The following is a 26,292-nucleotide window of genomic DNA, read 5'->3' on the forward strand; positions in this document are numbered from 1 at the left end:
GAGTGATTTCAGGTGTGCCACATGGGAGTGTCATGGGACCGTTGCTGTTCACAATATACATAAATGACCTGGTGGATGACATCGGAAGTTCACGAGGCCTTTTGCAGATGATGCTGCGGTGTATCGAGAGGTTGTAACAATGGAAAATTGTACTGAAATGCAGGAGGATCTGCAGCGAATTGACGCATGGTGCAGGGAATGGCAATTGAATCTCAATGTAGACAAGTGTAATGTGCTGCGAATACATAGAAAGAAAGATCCCTTATCATTTAGCTACAAAATAGCAGGTTAGCAACTGGAAGCAGTTAATTCCATAAATTATCTGGGAGTACGCATTAGGAGTGATTTAAAATGGAATTATCATATAAAGTTGATCGTCGGTAAAGCAGATGCCAGACTGAGATTCATTGGAAGAATCCTAAGGAAATGCAATCCGAAAACAAAGGAAGTAGGTTACAGTGCGCTTGCTCGCCCACTGCTTGAATACTGCTCAGCGGTGTGGGATCCGTACCAGATAGGGTTGATAGAAGAGATAGAGAAGATACAACGGAGAGCAGCGCGCTTCGTTACAGGATCATTTAGTAATCGCGAAAGCGTTACGGAGATGATAGATAAACTCCAGTGGAAGACTCTGCAGGAGAGACGCTCAGTAGGTCGGTACGGGCTTTTGTTAAAGTTTCGAGAACATACCTTCACCGAAGAGTCCAGCAGTATATTGCTCCCTCCTAAGTATATCTCGCGAAGAGACCATGAGGATAAAATCAGAGAGATTAGAGCCCACACAGAAGCATACAGACAATCCTTCTTTCCACGAACAATACGAGACTGGAATAGAAGGGGGAACCGATAGAGGTACTCAGGGTACCCTCCGCCACACACCGTCAGGTGGCTTGCGGAGTATGGATGTAGATGTAGATGTAGTAGAAACTGAACCGATCATTGATTGGCAACGGTTATTTTCGGCTACTTGGAGACCATTTGCAACCATTCATAGACTTCATGTTCCCAAACAATGATGGAATTTTTCGTATAGATTACTATGTGCCATGTCACCGGGCCACAAGTGTTCACGATTGGTTTGAAGAGCATTTTGGACAGTTCGAGCGGACGATTTGACCACCCAGATTACCTGACGTGAATCCCATCGAACATTTTGGGACATAATCGAGAAGTCAGTTCGTGCACAAAATCCTGCACTGGCAGCAGTTTCGCAACTATGGATGGCTATAGAGGCAGCATGGCCAAACATTTCTGCGGTGTCTTGTTGCGTCCGTGCTACGTGGAGTTGCTACAGTACGCCGGGCAGAAGGAGGTGCTAAGTGATATTAGGAGGTATCCCATTACCTTTGTCACCTAAGTGTATTTTGCTGTCGGCTAATCTTATCAGTCAGAAATGCGGGTAAGACGAAACGCTTTTTGATAACATTGCTTTTTCGGCAATGGAGACATTGGTGAATTGAATACAAAACCTCCTGAGAACACTTTTCTGACATTAAACTCTTTTGTACAATGTTACCGTATTTTCTTCGCATCTATCTGTCATTGGGAATACTATAAAACAGAGGAGCAGAAGTGTATTTCAGCAGCTTCATTTATCAATGTAATATGTTCGTGCACAGAAAAGAAAACATGGCCTTAGCTAGCGAAGGGCGCTGAGTCTCCCCACACCTCTAGTCTTCTTAAAAAAATAACTAAATAAATAAAATAAAAAGATCGTCGCTAAATGCATGTGCCCTGCAAAACAGACGAACGCCTCGGTTCAAAATAAACCCAGAATATGTAAGCTACTATAAGCAAATGCATCCACAGCAATTTTTCGAGAAATCTCAAAATTATTTCGCGATTCGCCGCCAGACACCTGATTTACCGTCCTCTGCCCTAGCCGTGATCTTGGATACGATCTTGCAAGGGATACGTTTAATGGAACCCATTACAGTGTGGAACAAATACGAAAGAAAAAAAATGATCGTAACTTAATGGTAAACTTTCTTATCACTGGTTACACGTGATAAGAAAATCTCACACTGCTCTTACGGCAGTGTGCTGGTGTGGGATTCCCCTTAAAGACGATTTTGTGTGTCACGTGATTAAGGCAGCATACGATTAGATATTAATGGCACGTGTCATACATGACTCAGCAGTGTAACAGATAACACTGTGGGTATGAGTGCGTGCCGACTGCTGAAAACATTAGTGTGCCGCACGCAGTTTCAAGTGTTCGATTGATGTGACGACGGTGTCAACTCTGTTCTACGGATCGAAAGATATTCCCGGTTTACATAAAGTACGACAAAATAAACTGAATATTTCATAAGGTGTGAAGATCAAGTAAACGTGGGTTACCTGCACTGGGACAGCGGGAGAACTAGAGTTATCGGTACTTAACAACAAAGGCTGCGGAAATACCACGCGGAAGTGAAACAATTTTTGTTTTTGGTGCATTCTGTGTTCGGCGATTCACGGTAGTGCATATATTTTCACAGTTATATGGTTGTATGTTGCTGAGGGTCGCAACGAATAGGCGCTAGACAAACAATATTGGCTCGATGGTAAACTATCTGAACGTAGAACAGGTATTACTGCATCCCCGTTCTGTGCTATTGTGCTGCAATCATGAAGGGAGATACAAAGAAGATGTTGAAGGAAAACAGGAAGGTGCTGTACCCACGACAATGTAAGTAACCTAATTAATGGAATGTAGCAAAACATACGCACGAAGTAGACTACCTTAGGTAAATACAGCGACATTCTTCTAAACTTTGACAATGTACCATACCATGTGACGTATCGGTACCACGCAAATCATTTGATGATGACTTGCTATAGTCGAAACTGCTGAAGTGTCAATCTGTAATTTATTTCTAAACACACTGGGTACGATAACGGCATCGAATTAATACAACACAGAGTCGAATCCAGGAGTTTTGTCGATGGGTGGAAAACGAGATTTTGTTTCCAGATATTAAAACATACCATGTGGAACAAATCTGTGTACCGGTGTAATTACCGGTGGCTAAGAGAGGTAAAGTCAGAAACTGAGTTTGTACGCTGTATTAATTATTAATCACACTAGAAATGCAACATGCAGTTTGACAGTATCCAAGTAATAGCGTTTAATAAAATTAGCTGGAAAACAGCAGCTTCCAAATAAACTGTTGCGGATTCTCTACTACACTGTTAGCGTGATGTTTACTTGAATTATTATAAAAACTAAGTGTATCCTGCGCGCACTGACAGTTGAGGCCTGTTATCAGTGAAAATTGGGAAGTATTGTATAATATGATACAATCTGTGACCTTTGACACTGAACACACAAAACTGGATTACAGTGCTCTAAAGCCACTAGGCCTAAGCGTAGGCCACGCTAAAGCCAGCTATGACGTCATAGAAGGACGCATATGCGCTCGCTGGTGTATCGAAAATTGCTGTTATACTTATCCCGCTGTTATTAAGGACCCTTATTACTTGGATCTAGATACTCTCATAATTTCTACAAAGAACTGCCATCAAAACAGAATTTTGATTTACTTTTGAATGGACAGACATTCCCAGTTTCGTGCATAATACATGCCTGCAGATTTTTAAAGATCGCCTTGCGGGATGCAGCATTTTAATCTGATCTGTAGACACGAAAAATTTCGGGATCTTGCATGGTAGTTGTGTGAATCATAGCTCATCTGATTAAAATTATTGTAACTGGTGCTACAAAAGTGGTCACCGAGTAATTATAATTGAAAATGAGTGCAAGGATTCCAAGATCTGCTGTAAGTTTTCTATGACAGTATAGTTGTATGTCGTAATGTGTTCTTATTGCCCATTTTTCTGAACGAATATTTCATCGTTATTGCCTCATCTGTAGAACAACAAGCCATTAAAGTAACCTTGTTGAAAATTTAAAGTTGATACAGTGAAAGATACTTCTGAGTGCCAGACTTAACAAACTCTAGTTTATTATTTAGTTTATGGATAGAGATATTATATTAGCTTGTTATCCAGCTGAATTCCAAGGAAATTTAGGTCTACACAATATTAGTGTCAATTTCTCGTAAGAGTAAGTCATTCATCATGTTCCATAGACCCTATCAAGAATGGGAATCTGTGCAGAAATTTGAATGCAACAAGGTACACTTCAACAAAAGACCAGAAAATTATAAAAAACTAAAATTTTACATTGCAGTAACAAGTGATAACTATACAGCTTAGTACTATTCATAATTTTGTCAGATAAACATACCCATGCAAATTAAAGACAAAGTCATTAGGCCTACTTTGAAAACAGTATGCTGCTTTACTGCTTCTTGCGATATAGGTAACAGGACTTTTCAAAACTTGAATTTAGGTAATCAGATAATTTGCAGAATGAGTGCCTTGTGAGACAGAGACTAAAAACTTCATCGTGCTATTAAAAAGTTGTAATTATGATTACTATAATGCTATTTCTAGCATAATATTAAAATCTTGTTCTGACTTGATAGGATTATCCTCAACTTATCTTTGTAACAATCAGTAACTCAGGAAATATTTTCTGACAAACTGCAGATTTATATCACTCCTTCCAGTGTTTTCAGAAGTGTTTGCGAAAGTGGCCTCTGACAGAAGACTCAATTAATGGAGCGACACTTGTTAACTGCCTCTCAGTTGTGTTTTGTGAAGGATCCTCCTCATAGAAAGCAATATAAGATCTAGAAATAAAGCACTGACAGAGGTGAAAGAGAAAAATTATGCTGTTTGTATGTTGTGTGTGACATTGCCATTAATCTGGTGGATCGCAGAAGGCTATTTGGAATGGCATCCCTCTTGCATAAACTTGAATTTTATCCCCAACTGGAAGCGGAGGATGTCATTAACATACAGTACCTGAAGTACGTAACTGACCTCAGAATGATTATCTGCTCAAAAATATCCACCCAACCTCTATGTAATGCAGAACTGACCACTGGATATCAGAAATAGTGGACCTGCCAGTATATAAGGAAGCAGGTAGTATTGTGTTATTAGTTGAGGAGCAGTAACAGCATAATGGAATGGTTTGGAGAGCTCGGTGACTTCAAATATGGATCAGTCTTTCGATGTCACCAAAGTAACAAATACATCAGGGATATTTCAACCATGGGCGTACCCAGTGAGGGGCAGGGGGGGGGGGGGCGGCTGCCCCCCCTCCCCCTAGAAGATATTCGTAGTTTTTTTACTAGTTTACTGTTTTATTTAATAAGAAATGCTGCATGTTTTCTCGGATTGTACACGTGCATTCTTGTATTTAAAATGTTTATTGAAAGGAGTTTTTCACTGGTTTACTGTTTTATTATAGGAAGTGTTGTATGTTGTCTCGAGTCCTTGTTTCCTGAGAGTAGTATGACCTGTCTCCCCCCCCCCCCCCCCCCCCCAGTTCAGATTCTGGGTACGCCCTTGATTTCAACCTTTCGAAAGTGCCCAAGTCAACTGCTCATGATGTGACTGTGAAATGGGAATACAAAGGAATAAGCACCGCTAAACCATCTTTGAGGCAGTAGTTTGTGGACAACAACATTCCTGAAATGGACTGGCCTGCCTAGAGACATGACTGCACCCACTCGAATACCTTTGGGATGAGTTAGAATGTTGAGTTTGCTGCAGACCTCTGTGTCCAACGTGACTGTCCTCACTGTGGAAGAATGGCTGCAGTTCTCCTACAAGACATTCAGACACCTCATTGAAGCTGCCCCCAGCAGTTTTCAAGACACCATAAAGGTGAAGAGTGAACACACTCCATATTAATATTCACTAATATGTGTTTGGATATTTTTATTCGATAGCATTACATGTGGAGTGCTGCAAGAATAGCTACTGGGCCCATATTTGTTTCTTACATAAATGTTCTTCTAATGACTTCAAAGAGTGCTGCAAAAACTGCACTGTTTACTTATGACTAAAGTGTAGAAATCAAGGGTCCCCTCTCAACCTTAGCAGACACAAACTCAAATAACAACTTAAGATGCCTACAAGCTTAAGTCTCAGTCTCACAAAAATTCACGTTATGTGCTTTCACGCTACCAATACTGACCTGTTCGCAGCAGCTGTAGACATTAATGGCCACACGCTAAATGAAACACATTGTGTAAAATTCCTTGGTATCCATCAGGGTAATGAAAATAAAATAGAAATAATCATCAGAACAGATGTAGACATTACTGGCCATATGCTAAATGGAACACATTGTGTAGAATTCCTTGGTATCCATCTGGGTAATGTAAATTAAAATAATGAACATGTAAACTTTTATTTATTTATTCATTCATACAAAACATCTCTCCAGATTGTGGCACACAGAACAAACCCAAAACAAAACAGTCACACAACACAGTTAAAACGCAATATTATTTCAGCAGTTACATAAATTTTATCTTTATCTACAAAAGAGTTTGCTCTACTTCCAGTGACTGCACTGTCTTGCGTCAAATCTCCTATAACTCACATGTTCTAAAAATTCTGCCACTGACTAGAAGCAATGACCTAATAAGAATGCCCATGGGGTTTTCAAAAGACTGTGTTTGATGTCTTTACTGACTGGACATGAATCTCTTTCTTTTGTCTTGCATCATGTTCGTGGATGTTAAAATTTTCATTTATGTCTTTTAAATGTTTTCTAATATGCTTATAGATTTCTAGTATATAACAGGGAAGTGGAAGGATTGACAACTTTTCAAAGAGGGATTTGCAAGAATCTGTTTGTCAGTCATGTTGTAGTGCTCTTACAGTTCTTTGTTGGGTTAGGAATATGGATGAACTAGGTGGTGTTTACCCCGTTATATAATTCCATACAGTAGGATGCAATGGAATTGAGCAAAGTAGGTAATTTGGACAGTGCTAAAACTTGGTTTAACATTGAGTAATCGTAGACCATAACAATTTCATTTTGTTTGTATGTGTATGCCATTTGAAGTTATTTTGAAGCCATATGCCTACAAACCTTGTTTCCATTTGAAGATGGAATTTTTCTGGAGTTAAATGTCACACTGCTGTTGCATGCATCACCTTTTAAACAGAAATGTAGGAATGTTGTTTTTTTTAATGTTTATTAGTAGTTTATTTGCCTCAAACCATGTAGGCTACGGTATATAACTGTGCTGTAATTTTATGTATAGCTTGTTGTAGCTGACTTGGGGTGTTTCCTGTAGTAAGAATGCTTGTGTCATCTGCAGAGAAAGTATTTGTTTGTGTCTCATTGTTCGGGTTTAAATCTTTTGTGTATTTTCCTTTAGTTCCTGTTTTATTTGTATTTTCTGTTCCCTGGTTGTCACGTATGATGTGAACCATTTTAGTGCAGTGCCACTAATGCCATACACTTGTAAATTGTCCAACTGTGTATTGTGGTCCAGTAGGCCAAAGGCTTTACTTAAGTCTAAAAAAATGCCAGTGTCACTTTGCTTTTTGTCCATTGTTTGCAGGGTATTGTGTATAAAATCGTAGATAGCCCTAGTTGTTGATTTATTTTTCCTGAATCCATGCTGAGCATCAGTGAGAATTTATTTTTTCTGAAAATGTCATTAACCTATTACACATTATTTTTTTCTACGATTTTACTAAATCCTGATAATAAGGCAGTTGGTCTATTGTTTTCTATATTTGATTTGTCTCCATTCTTATGAATAGGGAACACTTAAGCAATTTTGAAACAGCCTGGGGATGTGAGTGTGAGAAAAGATGAATTGTCTGTATCTGCAAGAGGCAGTGAAATGTTTGTTTACACATTGCTTTATGATGCAATCAGAAATGCCATCAATCAAGAAGCTCAGTTCTGTGTCTTACCCCTAGAAGCATCTCTCATTGTGTTGACCCAAGAACGTGAGTGTCTGCTTATTTTCACTTTCTGTTGTCCTATGGAATTATATTCTGGAGAAGTGCATCTAATATAAATAAAGTATTTATTCAACATATGCAAGCAGTTAGAATATTGTGTACAACTGATAGCAGTATTTCTTACCGGATTTTTTTATGAGGACCTTCGTTTCTTACATTCACTTCTCGCTGCATGCATTGCATGGATCTGTGACACATAAAGTGTATCTAATATGATCTTCTTGGGCCAGCTGCCTTGCTTCTTTTCTCATGTTGAGGTATTTAAAGTAATCATCTTGAGTATTTTGTTAGTATGTACAAAGTAATGAAATCTGCAGCAAAACATGGCATGTATATCGGAAAGATAAATCAGACACTGGAAAATCCAGGATGGAATGTAACAATATTATGAAAAAGATAGTTGTTACTCACCATACAGCGGAGATGCTGTGTCGCAAATAGCACAACAAAAAGACTGTCAAAATGTAAGTTTTTGGCCAACAAGCCTTTGTCGAAAGTAGACAACACACACAATTACGCAAAACCCAACTCACACATACATGATCACAGTTAGCTAAAGCCAGACTGCAAGAAGCAGCACAGAATGGAAGAGGCAACCGGGTGTTGGGGATTAATGAGGAAGTTGGGGCAAGGAGGGGGAGGCATAGCAGGGTATTGCTGGGGGACTGTTAAGTGCTGCATATGGGAGCATGTAGGGACAAGGTGGAGAGAGGGTAGGACAGCTAGGTGCAGTTTGAGGGGTTAGACGGAGGGCAGTGGAGAGGGGATAGGTGTGGCAGACTTGGACTACCACTATCCACCACATCTACAATAACCTCCAAACCTCCCCCGCGTCCTCTCATGGCTGACAAACTCTGTCTCACAGACCAATTACATTCACCGCACCCTCAAAGACGCCTTCCTACCACCAAACAGAACCTAAACGGACCCAAAACACAGACATGAACCTTTTCTCCAAAAGCCTTAGCCCCGCAGAAGTATCGGTCCTTTCCAAAGGCCTCACCTTTTGCCCCACTGCCAAATTCAATAATGCAGGAATTGTTAAAGACCTTCTCTTGTTCTCCTAGCATCTACAGTGGAAACAGTTCGTTCACGCATTTGGTTCTTTTCCCTGATTTTTAGTGATACGATTCTTTTGTGCTATGATTTTCATCTGAAACTTGTGTGACTTTGGAAAAGAGACTGATAACCCAGAAGTTTAATCCCTTTACTCCCCAACCGAACCAACGAACCAACTTTTTCGCCACCAACCCTACCAATCCGACTTGACCAGAGACCGATGTTGAACCCTGCATGACTCGGTTCACTCTTCCATCCAACCGTGATCCACCACCACTGCCCTCATATCATCCTGTGTTAAGTTTCCAGAATTTCTTAACATTGAACCTTGCCTCACCATCATTACCCAAGTCCCTTAACATTCAAACCAACCTTACATCTGCACCACAATCCACCACCTAAAAACTGATCCTGATCTTATAATCCTACCTGCTGACAAAGGCTTCACCACTGTTGTTTTGAACTGCAAGGACTACCTGGCAGAAGGACTCCACCAGCTGTCAGATTCATCCACCAACAAACCTTGCCACAGTGACCCCATTCCAGATATCCAGCAAGATCTCTAATCTCTCTTCAAATCCTTTGGCCCATCCCATAACCTCACCCCGAAGTCCATCTCTCTCTTCACCCCTACCACTCCCCTCACACCTACCATACAAGGGCTTCTTAAAGTCCATAAACCCAGCCACCCAGGACACCTCATTCTGTCCGGTTACTGTGGCCCATCTGAGATATTCTCTGCTCTCGTAGACCAACACCTTCAGTCTGTTACCCACAACCTACCTCCCTATATAAAAGATACCAATCATTTCCTCCACCAACTGTCCACAGTTACTGTTCCTTTACCACATGGTGCCCTGTTCATCACTATTGATGCTGCCTCCTTTTACACTAACATCCCTAATGCACATGGCCTTACCACTATTGTACACTACCTTTCCCAATGCCCAAAGAATTCCAAACCAACAACCTCCTTCCTAGTTGCCATGACCAACTATATTCTCACCCACAATTACTTCTGCTTTGAAGGCATTACCTACAAATAAATCTGTGGCACGGCTATGGGCACCTGCATGGCATCATTCTATGCCAACCTGTTCATGGGCCATCTAGAGGAATCCTTTCTAAATACCTAGAGTCCTAAACCCCTCACCTGGTTCCGATTCATTAATGACATCTTCATGATCTGGATTAAGGGTGTGGGTGCCCTATCCACATGTATCCACAACCTCAATGGCTTCTCCCCCATTCACTTCACCTGGTCCTACTCAATCCACCAAGCTGCCATCCTCAATGTTGAACTTCATCTCAAAGATGGCTACATCAGTATCTCTGTCCATAACAGGCCTACCAACCACCAACAATACCTTCCCTTTGACAGCTGTCACACATCCCACACCAAGAAGTCCTTTCCATACAGCCTAGCCACCCATGGCTGTCACATCTGCAGTGATGAGCAGTCACTCTCGAAATATGTTGAGGGCCTCACTGAGGTCTTCACAGACCGTGATTATCCTCCCAACCTTGTACAAAAACAGATCTCCCATGCCTTATCTCTCCAGTCATCCACCACCTCCCAAAATCCCACTGTCCAGTCACAGAGAAGCATTCCCCTTATGACTGAGTACCACCCAGGACTGGAGCAACTGAATTACATTCCACTGTCCACTAAACCTACACAATATCCTTGTCCATCCTTACACAACCCCTGCCCCCAACCTCTTGCCTCATGGCTCATATCCCTGTAATAGACCTAGATGCAAAACCTGCCCTATACATCCTCCCACCACCACCACCTAGTCCGGTCCAGCCACAGAAATCACCTATCACATCAAGACATGTGATCTACAAGCCAAGCTGCAAGTACTGTGCTGTATTCTACATTGGCATGACAACCAACAAGCTGTCTGTCCACATGAATGGGCACTGACAATTGGTGGCCAAGAAACAGCTGGACCACCTTATTGCTTAGCACACCACCTAACACGACGTTCTTCATTTCAGTGACTGCTTCACAGCCTGTGCCCTTTGGATCCTTCCCAACAACATCAGCTTTTCTGAACTCCGCAGGCGGGAATTCTCCCTGCAGTATATCCCATGTTCCCATAATCCTCCTGGCCTCAGCCTTCATTCGTTAGCAATTGTCCTTACCCATCTAGCACCTTCCCTGTTCCCATTCCAGCACTACACAGCCCTCTATTCCACCAACGCATCCAGTCCTTTTACGTCTCTCATTTTTCGCTACCTCTCCCCCTGCCTTCCATCTAACCTCCCGACGGCACCTAGTTGCCCTACTTGCTCTCCAGCTTGTCCCTGTCCACTCCCGCATGCAGCACTTTACCATCCCACCTCTACACTGCTATCCTTCCCTCTCCCCACTGCAGCCTCCTCCTTACTCCCACCAACCAGCTGCCTTTCCCAACATGCGCTGCTGTTTTCAGTCTGGCTGTAGCTGCCAGAGACTGTGGTCATGTGTGTGTGAGCTGTGTATTGCACACACACTTGTGTGTGTGTTTTTTGTCTATTTTCAACAAAGGCCTTGTTGACCAAAAGGTTACATTCCAACAATCGTTTTGTTGAGCCTGTCTGCAACTCAGAAGGATAAATCAGACTTCCATGGAGATGCAATAAGCAGAATTGTCAGATCTAGTGAGGCCCGAAATGAATTTGACTGTAACACATGTGGATGAGAGTCCACAGCAGTGGCGGACTTACATTAATACAATATTTTATCAGCTATGAGAGTCTGAAACACTGGTCACAAAGAAAGCCAAAATTCAGTTGCCTAGAAAAAAACCTGACTGTATGTTAACAATATAGCTTAGCTCTAATTTGCCTAGTAGTACTTCACAAAACAAAAAAACGTTGTATCCTATGACTATAATGTCAATGAGTCATTGTTGGAATTGGCCAACTCATAAAATGTCTGGATGTAACATTTCGCTGCAATATGAAATGGAATGATCACATAGTCTCAGTCATGGTTAAAGCAGGTGATAGACTGTGGTTTATTGGTAGAATACTGGGGAAGTGCAGTGGGTCTAGAAAGAAGATTGTTTAAAAGTCACTTGTGTGACCGTTGCTGTAGAATATTGCTGAAGCGCTTGGGACCCATACCAGATAGGACTAACAGGGGATATTGAATGTATACAGGGAACAGCAGCATGAATGGTCACAGGTTTGTTTGATCAATGGGAGAATGTCACAAAGATACTGAAGGAACTGAACTGGAAGACTCTGGAAGATAGATGTAAACTACAGCGAGAAAGTCTATTAACAAAGTTTCAAGAACTGGCTTTAAATGATGACTCTAGAAATGTATGACAGTCCCCTACATATTGCTCTCATAGGGATCATGAGGATTAGATTAGAATAATTACTGCACGTACAGAGGCATTCAAACAATCATTCTTCCCGCCCTCTGTATGTGAATGGAACAGAAAGAAACACACCCTCTGCCACAGAGCACCTCACTGTATTTTGCAGAGTTTAGATGTAGATGTAGTATTGACAGGTGGTAAGGATCAACAGTCTTACAAAGTAATTCTGAAGACATGATCAGACAAATCCCTCACACAAGTAGTTTTACAGCACACACATGAGATTTTTTTTTTCATGTGGTTACAAATGGATCCAATATTTACAAGAGTGCTACCAAAGAGACAAAAATTTGTGATTATGATGGAGTTATGGTGACGATGATCACCAAAGGCAGAAATTTTATCAAAAAAAGGTTGAGGAGAGCTAATAGTACACCACCAACATCTCATTCAAATAACTAACTGAGAACATCAGTTCAGATATAACAAACATAGAACAGTTGTGACTGAATCACAAGCAAATAAAACTGGCTTATACTCACTTTGTTTTGATGTTACCAGTCATGGAAGTTTGCAAAAACATTGCTTGTTACAGGTGATATTGTTATCTTAGCTAAAGGATATACAATGTGTACACTTACAAGGAAGTTTTTACACAATGATTCATTTTTCATGGAGCATGTGATATTAAGTGATGTATTGTAGCTCAATTTTACAGCATCAAAATATCTTAAAACTGGAGTTTAGGATGTATAATGCAGATAAGTTCCTTTACAATAAATGAAATGAAATGAGCGTATGGCATCATTGGCCGGGAGGGCCCTATTTGGGGAAGTTCGGCTGCCAAGTGCAATTCTTATTTCATTTGACGCAACATTTGGCGACCTGCTCGTCGGTGATGAGACTGAAATGATGATGAGGACAACACAACACCCAGTCCCCGAGCAGAGAAAATTTCCAACACAGCTGGGAATCGAACCTGGGCCTGCTTGCATGGGAGGTGACCACGTTACCATCCAGCTAAGCAGGCAGACTTTACAATAAATCATTAATTTAACATGTGTAGTATTAGACAGGAAGCTCCTGATTCAGAGTCAAAGAATGTGGATCAGCACATTGTTGAAGCTGAAGGTAACAGATAGAAAGCCAAAATATTAATCATTGCATCTAAATCTGCATTATCACATGAGAACAGTACAACAGTTGTAATATCTAACCATTTCCACATTGATAAATGAGACGTCAAGTTCTCCTGAAATTGCAAAACACTAGGTGCGACTTTCAAGAAAACATGAAAATTAGCCCTTTTTCTAGCTCCTGTTTCTCGAGAATCTATTGTGCAGCAAACAGTCTCATGTAGCCGGAAAATATGTGACTATCTCATGTTTATAAAACGGGCAAGAAAACATAAATGCTACATTATGGAACAATTTCCCTAATGTTATTTTTTGTCAGAAAACGTGGGTCAACTTTTCTCACAATATCGCACAAATACTAGATGTGAGTAAATAGACAGATTCAATTTCCTTAGAACCCAAAAGGCATGCTTCAGTTTATTTAAGAGACAGTGCATGGTTGACTACATCAGGTGCCTTTGTGTGATACAAAAATATGCCCACAGTATTCTTTTCTTTATTTGTAGAGCTATATCTTTCCAGAATCTGTGATGGGCTTTTGTTAGATTAGTTCTAGTGAAAAAAGCCACTAACCTGAGCCTGCATCACTGAATCAAAGATCTTGCTAAATGCAGGAAACTGTGATATTGGTCTGTAGTTTTGTTGCTTCCCCATTTGATCCTTTTTTGTGTATTGATTTGACTATGCTACATTTCAGCACACTGAGAAACATGCATTCTTACTCCCTTTCAGTCATGTTTTGTATTCCTTAGAGCCTGCCAAAAAGGAGAACCTTCAGGGATGTGTGTAAAATAGGCAGCAGACTTCAGGTCACTGGTAGAGAACTGGGGAGATGCAGACAGTCTACAAAGGAGATTACCTACAAAACACTTATGCAATTCATCCTAGAATATTGCTCAAGTGTGTGGGACACATAGGACTAACTAGGGATATTAAAGGGAAAAAAAAGAAAAGAAAAAGAAAGCAAGAAACTGCTGCCTCCTCCATTATACTATGTGGCTGCTGCTTACCTGCTGTTGGTAACTTAATATTTGTTGATTACAAAGGTATTTTTCAGGGAAAATGAGTCATATTTACAATATGTTATTACTTGCCAAACTGCTTTACAATGAACACAGCAAAGTGCTATGTAGCCAACAAAATGTTTCACTGAATGTAGATATTCAGATAATTTCTAATGGTATCTCTAGTGACATATATTTTTAATTTTCTTTCAAATTAGTGGGGTTCTCCATTACTTGCAGTATGTTACAGACCTACAGTTGGGTCTTAGTGCCAGGAGATAACAGTGGCCAAGAGCATGTGAGTTGTGCGTACGGTATATTGTGTGTGTGTTTTTGTAAATGTGAAGAAGGACTTTATCTAATAACTTAGACTATTTTTAAGTGTGCCTGTCTGCTGCTCAGTGCCTCCTCTATGTTATGAGTAGCAGTCTATCCTAAAGAATACAAAACAAATATTTCCAAGAAAAAGAGATATGCTGTGGTACCTTCCACATATCCCTAGCGAAATGATGCTGATGGATGTGAAATTAGTCAAAATCTCTTAAACATATTTTCATTTAAAAGGCAATAACAAACTGGTCAGGAAATATGTAAATGTACAATGCACTGAAGCGCATATGATAATCTTAGGCTATTGTAAACACGCATCATCAAAGAGAAAGTCAGCTTACAACACCTATTTACATCGATCACATCATTCAATGAAGATATACAAAAGTTAGATTTTATGTAATATTTGATATTATTAATGGTACATACACACCAATCAGTTGTACTAAGAAATTTGTAATTGAAGTAGTAGGAGTTGTCTCCAGTAAATCCTTTAGGCTCCCCTCAAATTAATCTTTATAGGTAGTTAAACATTCCATGTGTTCCTGAATAATGGAAGTCTTTCTGGAACAAAATGTTGTTTTTGTTGTGGTCTTCAGTCCAGAGACTGGTTTGATGCAGCTCTCCATGCTACACTATCCTGTTCAAGCTTCTTCATCTCCCAGTACTTACTGCAACCTACATCCTTCTGAATCTGTTTAGTGTATTCATCTCTTGGTCTCCCTCTACGATTTTTACCCTCCACGCTGCCCTCCAATACTAAATTGGTGATCCCTTCATGCCTCAGAACATGTCCTGCCAATCGATCCCTTCTTCTTTGAACAAAATAAATGACTTTAAAACTTCATGAAGACCGTCTGTAGTTTAAGTAAAGATTCTATTCAGTGAGCTGTCAGATGGAAAAAGAGAGACACATCTTGGCTATCCAGGATGAACAAGAGTATTATAGTGTCATAATCTGACAAGTAAATTACAGTTCAGGCAACTTTATATATGTTTTTACATCTCCATCTGAAGTTTGACTCTCAGAAAAGTTACTAAAGCGCTACTACGGCCCAGATTGAGCCCTATGTAGTTAGCAGCATATCACATATAATGTCAAGGATTGCAAACCTACACCAAGAAGACAAAAATGCACACTTAGTGACATTCAAACAGTACTGTTTCTGTGACTTACTTATGCCTAACCTCAAAAAAATCCAGGTTTGTGAATATCATCTGTACAGTAGGGCTCCAAGTCACATGGAAAGGAACAGTATTAAGCATCATCCCTACCCTAAATACTGGATGCTGCCCTCGACAAGTCCTTGTCATATAAGCAACACTAAAACAAAACAAAATGAAAGTCTTCTGTAGAAACAATATCCTCTGGAAAATTGTAGATTAAAGTGAGGCTGACTAGCAAGGAGTGGTAAAAACAACAAAAATAACAATTCGCTAGTCCACTGGTGAAAATGAATCTCCCATCTAGTATGAATCTACCTATGCTGAGCAAGTTGATGTAACACTCAACAAAACAAGTTGACTGATCATGAACTATCTGAAACTTCTCTTACAGGTAAGCCCTACAACTTGACTGAAACTGATTCCCTGACAATTTGATGGGAGATAATTGTGTATAAAGAGAGAATGGAGTCCTCTACATCTGTGTAACACCACTTTATGGCATTTGCCCAACTACTCTAGGACTGAAATCAAATAATACCTTCCTCACAGCAAGTTTGGAGTATGAATAACAAACACTGGCTAAATTGGAGGTGTAATCAACTCCAAAAGATCATCATTTGATGGAATCATCACCATGAAAATTGGGAAGTCTGGAAATTCCTTAAGAGACTACAGACGGGAACAACAAGATCAAAAGAAGTCTTCTAAAATAGGGATACACAGTACTGTCGTACCTGTGCAATTGTGGTGAGGTCAAGACAAACCAACATGTGATCTTACCGTGATCAGTGTAGGCTTGAGGACCTCATGGCAGCAACTCATGATGCAGCTGAGGTCACCTGCTTGTTGGATAAACTAGTATAACTGTTACACTCTGTTTTGTAATACGTTATTTGTGTTGTAAGTGTGGAATATTTCTATTCACACAATATGTACAACATGTCTGTAATGTGAGGCTGCCAGAGATCATCGTACCATAGACCTAGGGACATTCTGGCTGGTTTGATGCAGCCCTTTGTGAATTCCTTTCCCTTGCCAACCTCTTCATATCAGAATAGCACTTGCACTCATGTCCTCAGTTATTTATTAGATTTATTCCAATCTCTGTATTCCCATACCATTTTTGTTCTGGGTCTTCCATTTTTATATCTATCTAAGGGTTCGTGTACAGATTGTATATTGCCCATTTTTTACACCTACTTCCCTGAGAATTTCGAATGTCTTGCACCATTTTACATTGTTGAGTGCTTTTTATAGGTTGACAAATCCTATTAACTTGTCTTGATTTTTCTTATGTCTTGCTTCCATTATCAAGTGCACCATTAGAACTCTCTCTCTCTGCTGCCTTTACCTTTCCCAAAGACTAACTGATCATCTTCTAACAGATCCACAGTTTTCTTTTCCATTCGTCTGTATAATATTCTTGTCAGCTACTCAGATGCGTGAAATGTTAAGCTGATTGTATGATAGTTCTCACACTTCATTGACTGATGGATTTGCTCAGGGAGACAAAACAACAGTGCTTGTTATTGCCCGCACCAAAATTGAGCGTATTGCACAGTTTTTCTCCCAGTGGTTGTAGTAAATTCAGTCAGTATCCTTGAAGACTTACCATTACTATAAACAATTTCTTCAGAAATTAATGACCTGAATATTCTAAGACTTTTGACCTGCAATGCTTGGCTTTGGAAGATTAAATGTGGTGCAGTTTCATTCCCTCACTGTATAGCTAAGCTTAGGGGCTTCTTTCTCAGTACCAGTTGTGTGTAGGTGTTTCTTAAAGCTGCAGTGACTAGTCATTAGTCTTGGCATAAGTTTAAAAGGTCTTCTGTTCATGCTCAGGATTGTAGAATGTCTCTTGAAATGTGGTTTGGCATCATTACCTTGCCTTGTTTTTGTATTTGGAACTTAGTCCATTTTTCTGTGTGATGTCTCCTGGGCCCTGTATGTAAACAGGGTTCCTGATCAGGGCTGCATCCACTTCCTATCTTCCGAGAAGATGACTCAGCACCACAGCTGCTGCCCTTACTGTGTTGCAAGTTTATCTGCAACACTTACAGCAGACAACATGCTGCCATGATCGCTTCCAGTATCTTTAATTACTCTGACAACCTGCAAGAACCGTACAGTTTCAGGTCCCGTTCTTGCATTGCCTTCAGTGATTCTTCACCAAATTCCACCACAAAAAGGTTTGCCCATCAGGTGCAACCCTCCAGTTGATTACTTTCCAGACCTCTGTCGATATCTCGTGGTTCTGCACCTGTACTTTCTTGAACACAGTCTTTGGATGAGCATCTTTTAATAAATTTTAATACCCAAATTGATATCTTTGCAGCCTTGACCAGCAGCTTCGCCTACACCCATAAAGTTATTTTGTGCAATGTCTCCTTACTCCAAACCACTATTCCTATTCCCTCACAGTCACAGAATAGAGCAACTTAATCCACATAGCTCCTCGTGAACGATCCTGAGCCATGAACTTGCTCTCCCCCCTCCCCCCAAACATCTTAGAGAGAGCTATTTGAACTAGCTGCACGTGCTGCAAAGTGATGACCAGTGGATATCCCGGTTGCATAAACACCTAAAAATTGAGAACTGCGATATTGTAGGGAGACCTGTTCCCTTTTTCTTACCTTGGCTTTTGTGAGATTGGATTATTGAGAAGTGGGAACATTAGACTCCTCCCTTGTTCTCATGTTCCCTTTCTTGTAGGCAGAAAGTTTTTGTATATTCCCTTCACTCTAAGACAGTCCTTTTTTGGATTTTAGGTTCAAGACCTTTTAATTCTGTCTTTTGTGTTTAGGAAGTCATTCTTTGCCTTCATTTTCTCTTTGTTCTGTAGAACTTTTCTCCTCTGAGCCCCATACAAGGACAAATTCCACTTGGTCTCTCACCTGATGCAGTTGTAGAAACAGCTTCCAACCCTGATGCTTGGGTGCTTGATATCTTGTCAAGCCCCTCAGTTTTTGTTTTGTTTTCTGCCTTTTCCATTTTGATCTCTTTTGTCCCACTATAATTGGGGACACATTATGTCAATATCAAAGAGCCTTTCATAGTGTAAAGCTAAATACTCAGGTAGGTTGCCTGGTATCCCCGAGACAGCAGAGTCGATAGACAAAAATAACATCAAAGACGGGCGGAATGATACAGTTATTACATCAAACAACGAGGCTGCTGCACCTAAGAAAGAAACTCATGCCGAAGTTGCAAGAACTGAAAATAAATACAAGTGAACAAGCATAACCTACAGTAAAAATAATTTGAAACATCTCAGTAATGAAAAACAGAGTGAAAAAAGTGAATGCCTTGTTATAGGCGATTCTGTCCTGAAAATTGTGGTAGTGCTGAATTCTGCAGTGTTATGAAAAGGGAAGTTGCCTCTCACACAATTAAAGCTTTCGGCCATTAAGGCCTTTGTCAACAATAGACAACAGACACGTCTATTGTTGAGAAAGGCCTTAATGGCCGAAAGCTTTAATTGTGAATATCTTTTTGTTGTGCCTGTCTGCGACTCAGCATCACTGCTGTATGGTGAGTGGCAACTTTCCTTTTCATAATATTGTTACATTCCATCCTGGATTTTCCATTGTTTGAATTCCACAATAGACATTCGTCCAGGAATCAAGACCGACCAGTTGAAGAAACAGTTTAGCAACAGTAGCTTCAGCAGAGGCATCTCCGAAGAATTACAAAGTAGTCTTCATCCACGTAGGTACAAATTCTTCTTAGAAGCAGCAATGAAGAGGAAATCGTGAGTGAAACAAGAAATTTAATTCGATCTGCCAGCAGCGTCTACAAAATGTCTAGAATCGTGGTGAGTGTTATTGTCTACAGAAGATCAGTCAGTGATCTATATATTGAGAAAATAAACCATGATTTAAATGAAAACTTTAATAATCTAGAAGCTGTGTTCATAAATCCAAATAAATTATTAAGCAATAAATGTTTGCGTAAAGACTGCATATAAATAGGTCAGGCTCCAAAATGTTTAGTAAAATGTTGGCTGATACATGTAAAATTCTGCAAAATAGTGGAAACTTATAAGAAATGATAGAGATGAGAAACAGTGTTTGCTAAAGAAAATGGCAAGACTGAAACGGTACCCAAGGAAGTGTATGCTTGAGATCATAAATAGAAATGAGTGTCCCCATATAATGCACTTGAATATAAATGGTCTAAGTGTTGACTTTTCAAACAAAAGTCATAAATTGGATGAATTACAAATTATTCTGTCTGAATATAGAAATATTAAAGTTATTTGTGTCAATGAACATTGGTGTCCATCTGGCAATATTAAAATTCTTAATAAAATTGAAAATTTCGAATTAGCCAACAGCTTTCATAGACGAGAGAAATCACGTGGAGGCTCTTGCATACATACTCATTCTGGTATAAAATATGAAATAAGAAATTATTTTAATCATTTGGATGAAGAATGTATATTTGAAAGCTGCTTATCAAGTTGAGGGACCTAAATATTGTAGTAGTTTCTGTTTACTGAGTACCAGAGAAAGCTACAATTGAAACTTTTCTGTTGAAATTTCATTGCATGCTCGAAAAACTATGTAAGGGAAAAAGATATTAATAGCTGCTGACTTCAATGTTAATCTCATAGTTGAAAACAACGACACAGCCAAATTCACTGACTTAATAAAAAAACTTTGGCTTCAAAATAAACTTCATGCAACCCACTAGAGTAAATGCAAAGTCAGCTACTTGCATTGATAAAATTCTAATAAACTATGTATTTGAAGATGTTATAAATTTTGCATTGATTTAGGAATCTCTTATTCATTGAACTACCAAATATTCAGAAAGAAATTTCATGTAAGAAAAGCTATATGAAAAGGAACTTCACTGAAAAAAATTCAGTTACATTTAGAAATAAGTTAAGATAGGTTGAATGGCCGTACAACAGCTGTCTTTCGAGTAATAGTAATGTTTAAAAAAATTTAAGTAGTTTTCTTGAAATACTTGATGAAACTTTTCCAATTAGAACTTCATGCAACAAAATGACTAATAAGCTTAAATGGATAACCCAGGTTATAAAAATTTCTAGTTCCAGGAAGAGGAAACTCCAAAATGAACTGAAATATAGTAAAAACATATGTTTTACTGAGTATGTTGGTCATTATAAAGCTATATTTAAAAAAGTTATGAAGGCAGCCAAACAAATGGCAAACAAGAAGTTCATTGTACAACATAAAAGCAAAACAAAAGCAGTGTGGTCTGTTGTCAAATCAGAGTTAGGTGTAAGAGTTAGTAGTAATGAAATATCTAGCATTGAAATATGTGATAGCTGTATTGTAAACCAATCTCAAGTATCATAGTGTTTAAATGAATTCTTCATAAATGTGGCACAGTCAGATGTTGTTGTAGCAGAGTATAAGAGTAAAGTAAATCCCTTTGGAATCCACCAAGAAGCTGAGTGTGTTACAAAATTTTAAAAAGTCATAATAAAGGATGTGGAAAATGTTATATTAACATTAAAAAATAAAAACTCCACTGGGTAGGATGGAATACCCACTAAAGTATCCAACCAGTCTTGAATGGAGATGCTTTCCTGATGATCTGAAGTATGCTGAGGTCAGACCTTTGTTCAAGAAAGGGTTGAGGGAAGACATGGGAAACTATCAGCCTATTTCTATTCTTCCAGTCCTGTCAAAAGTGTTAGAAAAAGTAGTTGCAAACCAGATCAAAAACTTTATTGTAAAAAATGATATTATTATAAGTAACCAATCTTGATTTCAACCAGGAAAAAACACTCTGGATGCAATGAATAAATTTTTTGAAAAGATAGGCAAATCATTGGATCAGAGGATTAAAGTTGCAGGTATCTTCTGTGTTCTCACAAAAGCATTTGACACTGTGAACCATGACTTGCTTACCCATAAATTAGACAAATACGGGATTAAGGACAATGCTCTAAATTGGCTAACATCATATTTACACAACAGAGAACAAAGGGTAACTATCACCTCAGATGCAGTTAATTATTATTGTAAACGGAGTACACTATCGCGAGGTGTGTCTCAAGGCTCCAGTTTGGGCCAATCCTATCCCTATTCTACGCAAATCATTTACCCATAAATATAAATTCCCCATCAGTTCTGTTTGCACATGATACTTCTGTTTTAATTGAAGATAACAATGCAGAAAAAATTCCGAGCTCTTATCGTAAGCACACTGGATACCTTAGAAAACTGATTCCAGTTAAATGGGTTGAAACTGAACATTGCAAAAACCCATATGGTACAGTTCAAAACTGAACATTCAAACTGTGTGGAACTTAAAATACAGCATAACAATCAACCTATAAAAAAAGTTTACAAGGTCAAATTCCTGGGACTAAATGTGTACAAGAACTTAAGCTGGTATAGAGATATTGAGTTCCTATAAAATAAATTAAGCAGTTTTGCATTTGCAATGCAAATACTAGCAAATTCCACTGACTTGACTACACAAAAAATTGCTTATGATAGTTATTTTGAATCTGTCATTAGATATGGGATAATTTTCTGGGAAAATTCAAGTAGTGTATCTTGAATACTGAAACTGCAAAAGAAAATTGTCCAATACATGAGTACTGCACAGCAAACTGTTATAACATCAAGTTGAACACATATTTCAAAACGACACAACACATATACTTCACTGAGCAAGTTGACAAAACAAGACATGTGTACACTTTAACAGTCAAATCATAACCGAGTTTGAGTCTAGCAGCCGCTGGCTGGCTGGCCGCTTAGGTGGCGCAGCTACTGCATGGCTGGCAGACAGCGCCGCATGTAGAGGACACGCGTAATTGCGTGGCGGCACTTTGAATGATCGGCGAGTCACAACACTTTTCCCCCCTTTGAAATTTTTTCACTGGTCTTGATGGAGGTGGCCTGTAGATTGCTAACGTCCATAGGCGTTGTGTGACTGGCCGTAAAGTCTGGAGGAGGAGGCTTCCCGTACGGACGGAGTGTCCCCGATGATAACGGGTCGAGATGACAGGAGACGTAGGGGGCGAATCTGCTGGGGCCCCGTGCACCAATCTGCCCATTGTGGCAAGTCCAATTGATATAACAGGAGACATTGGCGATGTGTCGGCGTCTGTAGGAGAAGGAGGCAAGTAGATTGGCTCCGACAGATGATGGTCATCCGGTTTCTGCATGGGCACGTCTCCTGGTGGCGTCCGTTTTTGTGCTGGCACCGAGATGACGGTGAGAGGGCTGCGTTGTGAGTAATGAGAGACGCCAAGATCCAGAGTGTCCGGTAGAGCTGAAGGTTGTGTAGCGGCATTCGCAACAGGCGTTGCCGGCAAACGAGGCCGAAGCTGGTCCGAATGACGCACTGCAACACCCATGTCCGTCTGAATTTCATACAGGCGTTGGCCATGGTGTCGTAAGATGCGGCCCGGACTCCATTTTGGCTGCCTGCCATATCCCCGTACCCAGACAAGGTCGTCAGTGGTGAACCGGCCAAGCGAAGGCACCCACGGCAGTGAGGTGGAAGGCCGCAGAAGATGAAGTAGCGTGCGGGGCTGTCGGCCATGTAAGAGCTCAGCCGGGCTGTGGTCGCCCATGGGGGTGAAACGGTAAGAAGCCAGAAACTGAAGAAGCGCATCATCAGCAGCAGAAGAAGTCAGAAGTTTCCGCATCTGAGCCTTAAATGCGCGGACCAGTCGTTCAGCCTCACCTTTTGATTGTGGATGGAATGGAGGCGCCGTGACATGCATAATGCCGTTACGAGCACAAAAATTCGCAAATTCGGAAGAGGCAAATTGCGGACCTTTATCAGTAACAAGAGTAGAGGGAAGGCCTTCCAAAGAAAAAATGCGAGCAAGAGCACTTGTGGTTGCCGTGGTGGTAGGCGACGTGCAACGGACAATGAAAGGAAAGTTAGAGTAGGTGTCAATTACGAGGAGCCAATAAGTACCTTAAAAAGGTCCCGCGAAGTCAGCATGAATGCGCTCCCAGGGTGTCTCACGCGAAGGCCACAGTGACAAAGATGACTTCGGGGTGGCGGCCTGTGACGCACAAGGGCCGCAGGCAGCGACCATGTGTGTGATTTCAGAGTCGATGCCAGGCCAGTACACATGACGGCACGCCAGAGATTTTGTGCGAGACACACCCCAGTGCCCTTGGTGCAGGAGGCGCAAGACCGAAGCACGCAAAGACACAGGTACCACAACACGCGGCGAAGCATTGTCGGAAAAGAGGATAACACCATCCCTAGCCGTGAGGCGGTAGCACAAAGCGTAGTAGTTCCGCAATGGGTCAGAAGTCTTAGCGGACGGACGATCTGGCCAACCCTTCTGAATACAGCGTAAAACCCGGGAGAGGGTAGGATCAGAACCCGTAACCGCCGCCAGCCGGTCCCCTGTGATGGGGAATCCTTCCACAACCCGCTGCTCGGCAACATCCAGATGGAAACACAAAAGTTCGTCCTTATCGAATGCCAGATCAGGACCCATGGGAAGGCGAGACAGTGCATCAGCATTCGCATGTTGAGCCGTCGGCCGGAAATGAATCTCATAATTGAAACGAGACAAGTAAAGAGCCCAACGCTGGAGGCGATGTGCAGCCTTGTCGGGAAGTGACGTTGATGGATGAAACGAGGAAACAAGTGGTTTGTGATCCATAACAAGATGAACTTTGGATCCATAGAGAAAAACACCAAACTTATGAAGAGCATAAATAATGGCCAAAGCTTCTTTTTCAATTTGAGAATACTTTTGTTGGGTGTCCGTGAGCGTTTTGGAGGCATAAGCAATGGGTTGTTCAGAGCCGTCTGAAAAATGGTGCGAAAGGACTGCACCGACCCCGTATTGAGAGGCGTCCATGGCAAGAACAAGATGTTGGCCAGGTCGATAAGTAGCCAGGCACGGGGCCTGTTTCAGCATAGTCTTCAATTTCTGGAAAGCCACATCACATTACGCGGACCAGTGAAAAGGCACGTTTTTATGCAACAGGCGATGCAACGGCTGAGCCACCGAAGCAGCAGGTGGTAAGAACTTGTGATAGTATGCTATTTTCCTCAAGAAGGCCTGCAGTTCCTTAACAGATGTAGGGCGAGGAAGGGCATCGATCGCAGCGACAGTTTGCTGAAGCGGACGAATACCATCCCGAGAGAGTTGAAACCCCAAGTATGTGATAGATGACTGAAAAAATTGTGATTTCTGAAGATTACACTTAAGAGCGGCAGTCTGTAAGACATGAAAAAGTGTGCGGAGGTTCTGAAGATGTTCTTCAGTGGTGGAGCCAATGACAATAATGTCGTCCATGCAATTTATACACCCAGGGACAGGGAGCAATAATTGTTCCAAGAATCACTGAAAGAGAGCAGGGGCACTGGCAACCCCGAATGGCATTTGTTGTTATTGATAGAGGCCGAAAGGCGTGTTAAGGACCAGAAACTGCCGGGAAGCAGCGTCGAGAGGAAGTTGATGATAAGCTTCTTACAGGTCAATTTTAGAAAAATACTGGCCTCCCGCAAGTTTAGTGAACAATTCTTCAGGTCGGGGCATAGGGTAAGTGTCGATGAGGCATTGCGCATTTACAGTGGCTTTAAAATCGCCACAGAGACAAATGTCACAATTGGGCTTAGCAACAACAACGACAGGAGAGGATCACTCACTGGAAGTGACAGGAAGCAAGACCCCTGAAGTAGTGAGACGATCCAGCTCCCATTTTACCCTATCACGAAGGGCCACAGGAATGGGCCGAGCCCAAAAAAACTTAGGCCGAGCAGTGGGTTTAAGCGTGATATGAGCTTCAAAGTCGTTTGCACGGCCTAACCCAGGAGAAAAAAGGGACGAAAATGTCGTCGACAAGGAATCCAATTGAGCATAAGGAATAGCATCAGAGATGATATTGACAGAGTCGTCTATGGAGAACCCAAAAACGCAAAAGGCATTGAAACCAAAAAGATTCTCTGCGTTACTCTGGTCGACCACAAATATGGGAACAGTGCGAACGACGGATTTGTAAGATACCTCAGCAGTAAATTGTCCCAAGAGAGAAATCTTCTGTTTATTGTACGTCCGTAATTGCCGAGTGACAAGTGATAGGAGTGGAGAACCCAACTGAAGATAGGTCTGAGAATTAATTATAGTGGCAGCAGAACCGGTATCCACCTGCATGCGAACATCCTGACCAAGGATTTGGACAGTGAGGAATAGCTTCCCTGAAAGGGAAGAAATTGACAGACAACACAGAATGAGAATCAGCGTCGTGTTCATGAACATCATGTATGCAGCCGGATTTGCAAATGGAAGACACATGACCTTTCTTTTTGCAAGTGTGACACACAGCCCAACGTTGGGGACAATCCTCGTGTGAATGTTTCGTAATACACCACGGACATGAAGGAAGTTGCCGGGGGTTTTGCTGCAGTTTCTTAGAGGGTTGTTTATGGTTAGACTTGAGGCTGTGCGTGGGAGCGTACTGCGGC

General features: G+C 40.9%; 1 protein-coding gene across 1 annotated transcript in view; it reads left to right on the top strand.

Moving 5' to 3' along the window:
* Window positions 1-2,189: 2,189 nt before the first annotated feature.
* Window positions 2,190-26,292, top strand: part of LOC124622442 (putative helicase MOV-10) — a 447,321-nt gene continuing 423,218 nt past the window's right edge. The window contains exon 1 of the mRNA XM_047148140.1: window positions 2,190-2,674. Coding sequence (XP_047004096.1) covers window positions 2,614-2,674 — 61 coding nt within the window. The 5' untranslated portion in view covers window positions 2,190-2,613. The remainder of the gene's footprint in view (window positions 2,675-26,292) is intronic.

This window comes from Schistocerca americana, chromosome 7 (assembly GCF_021461395.2).
Source record: "Schistocerca americana isolate TAMUIC-IGC-003095 chromosome 7, iqSchAmer2.1, whole genome shotgun sequence".
Taxonomy (NCBI): domain Eukaryota; kingdom Metazoa; phylum Arthropoda; class Insecta; order Orthoptera; family Acrididae; genus Schistocerca; species Schistocerca americana.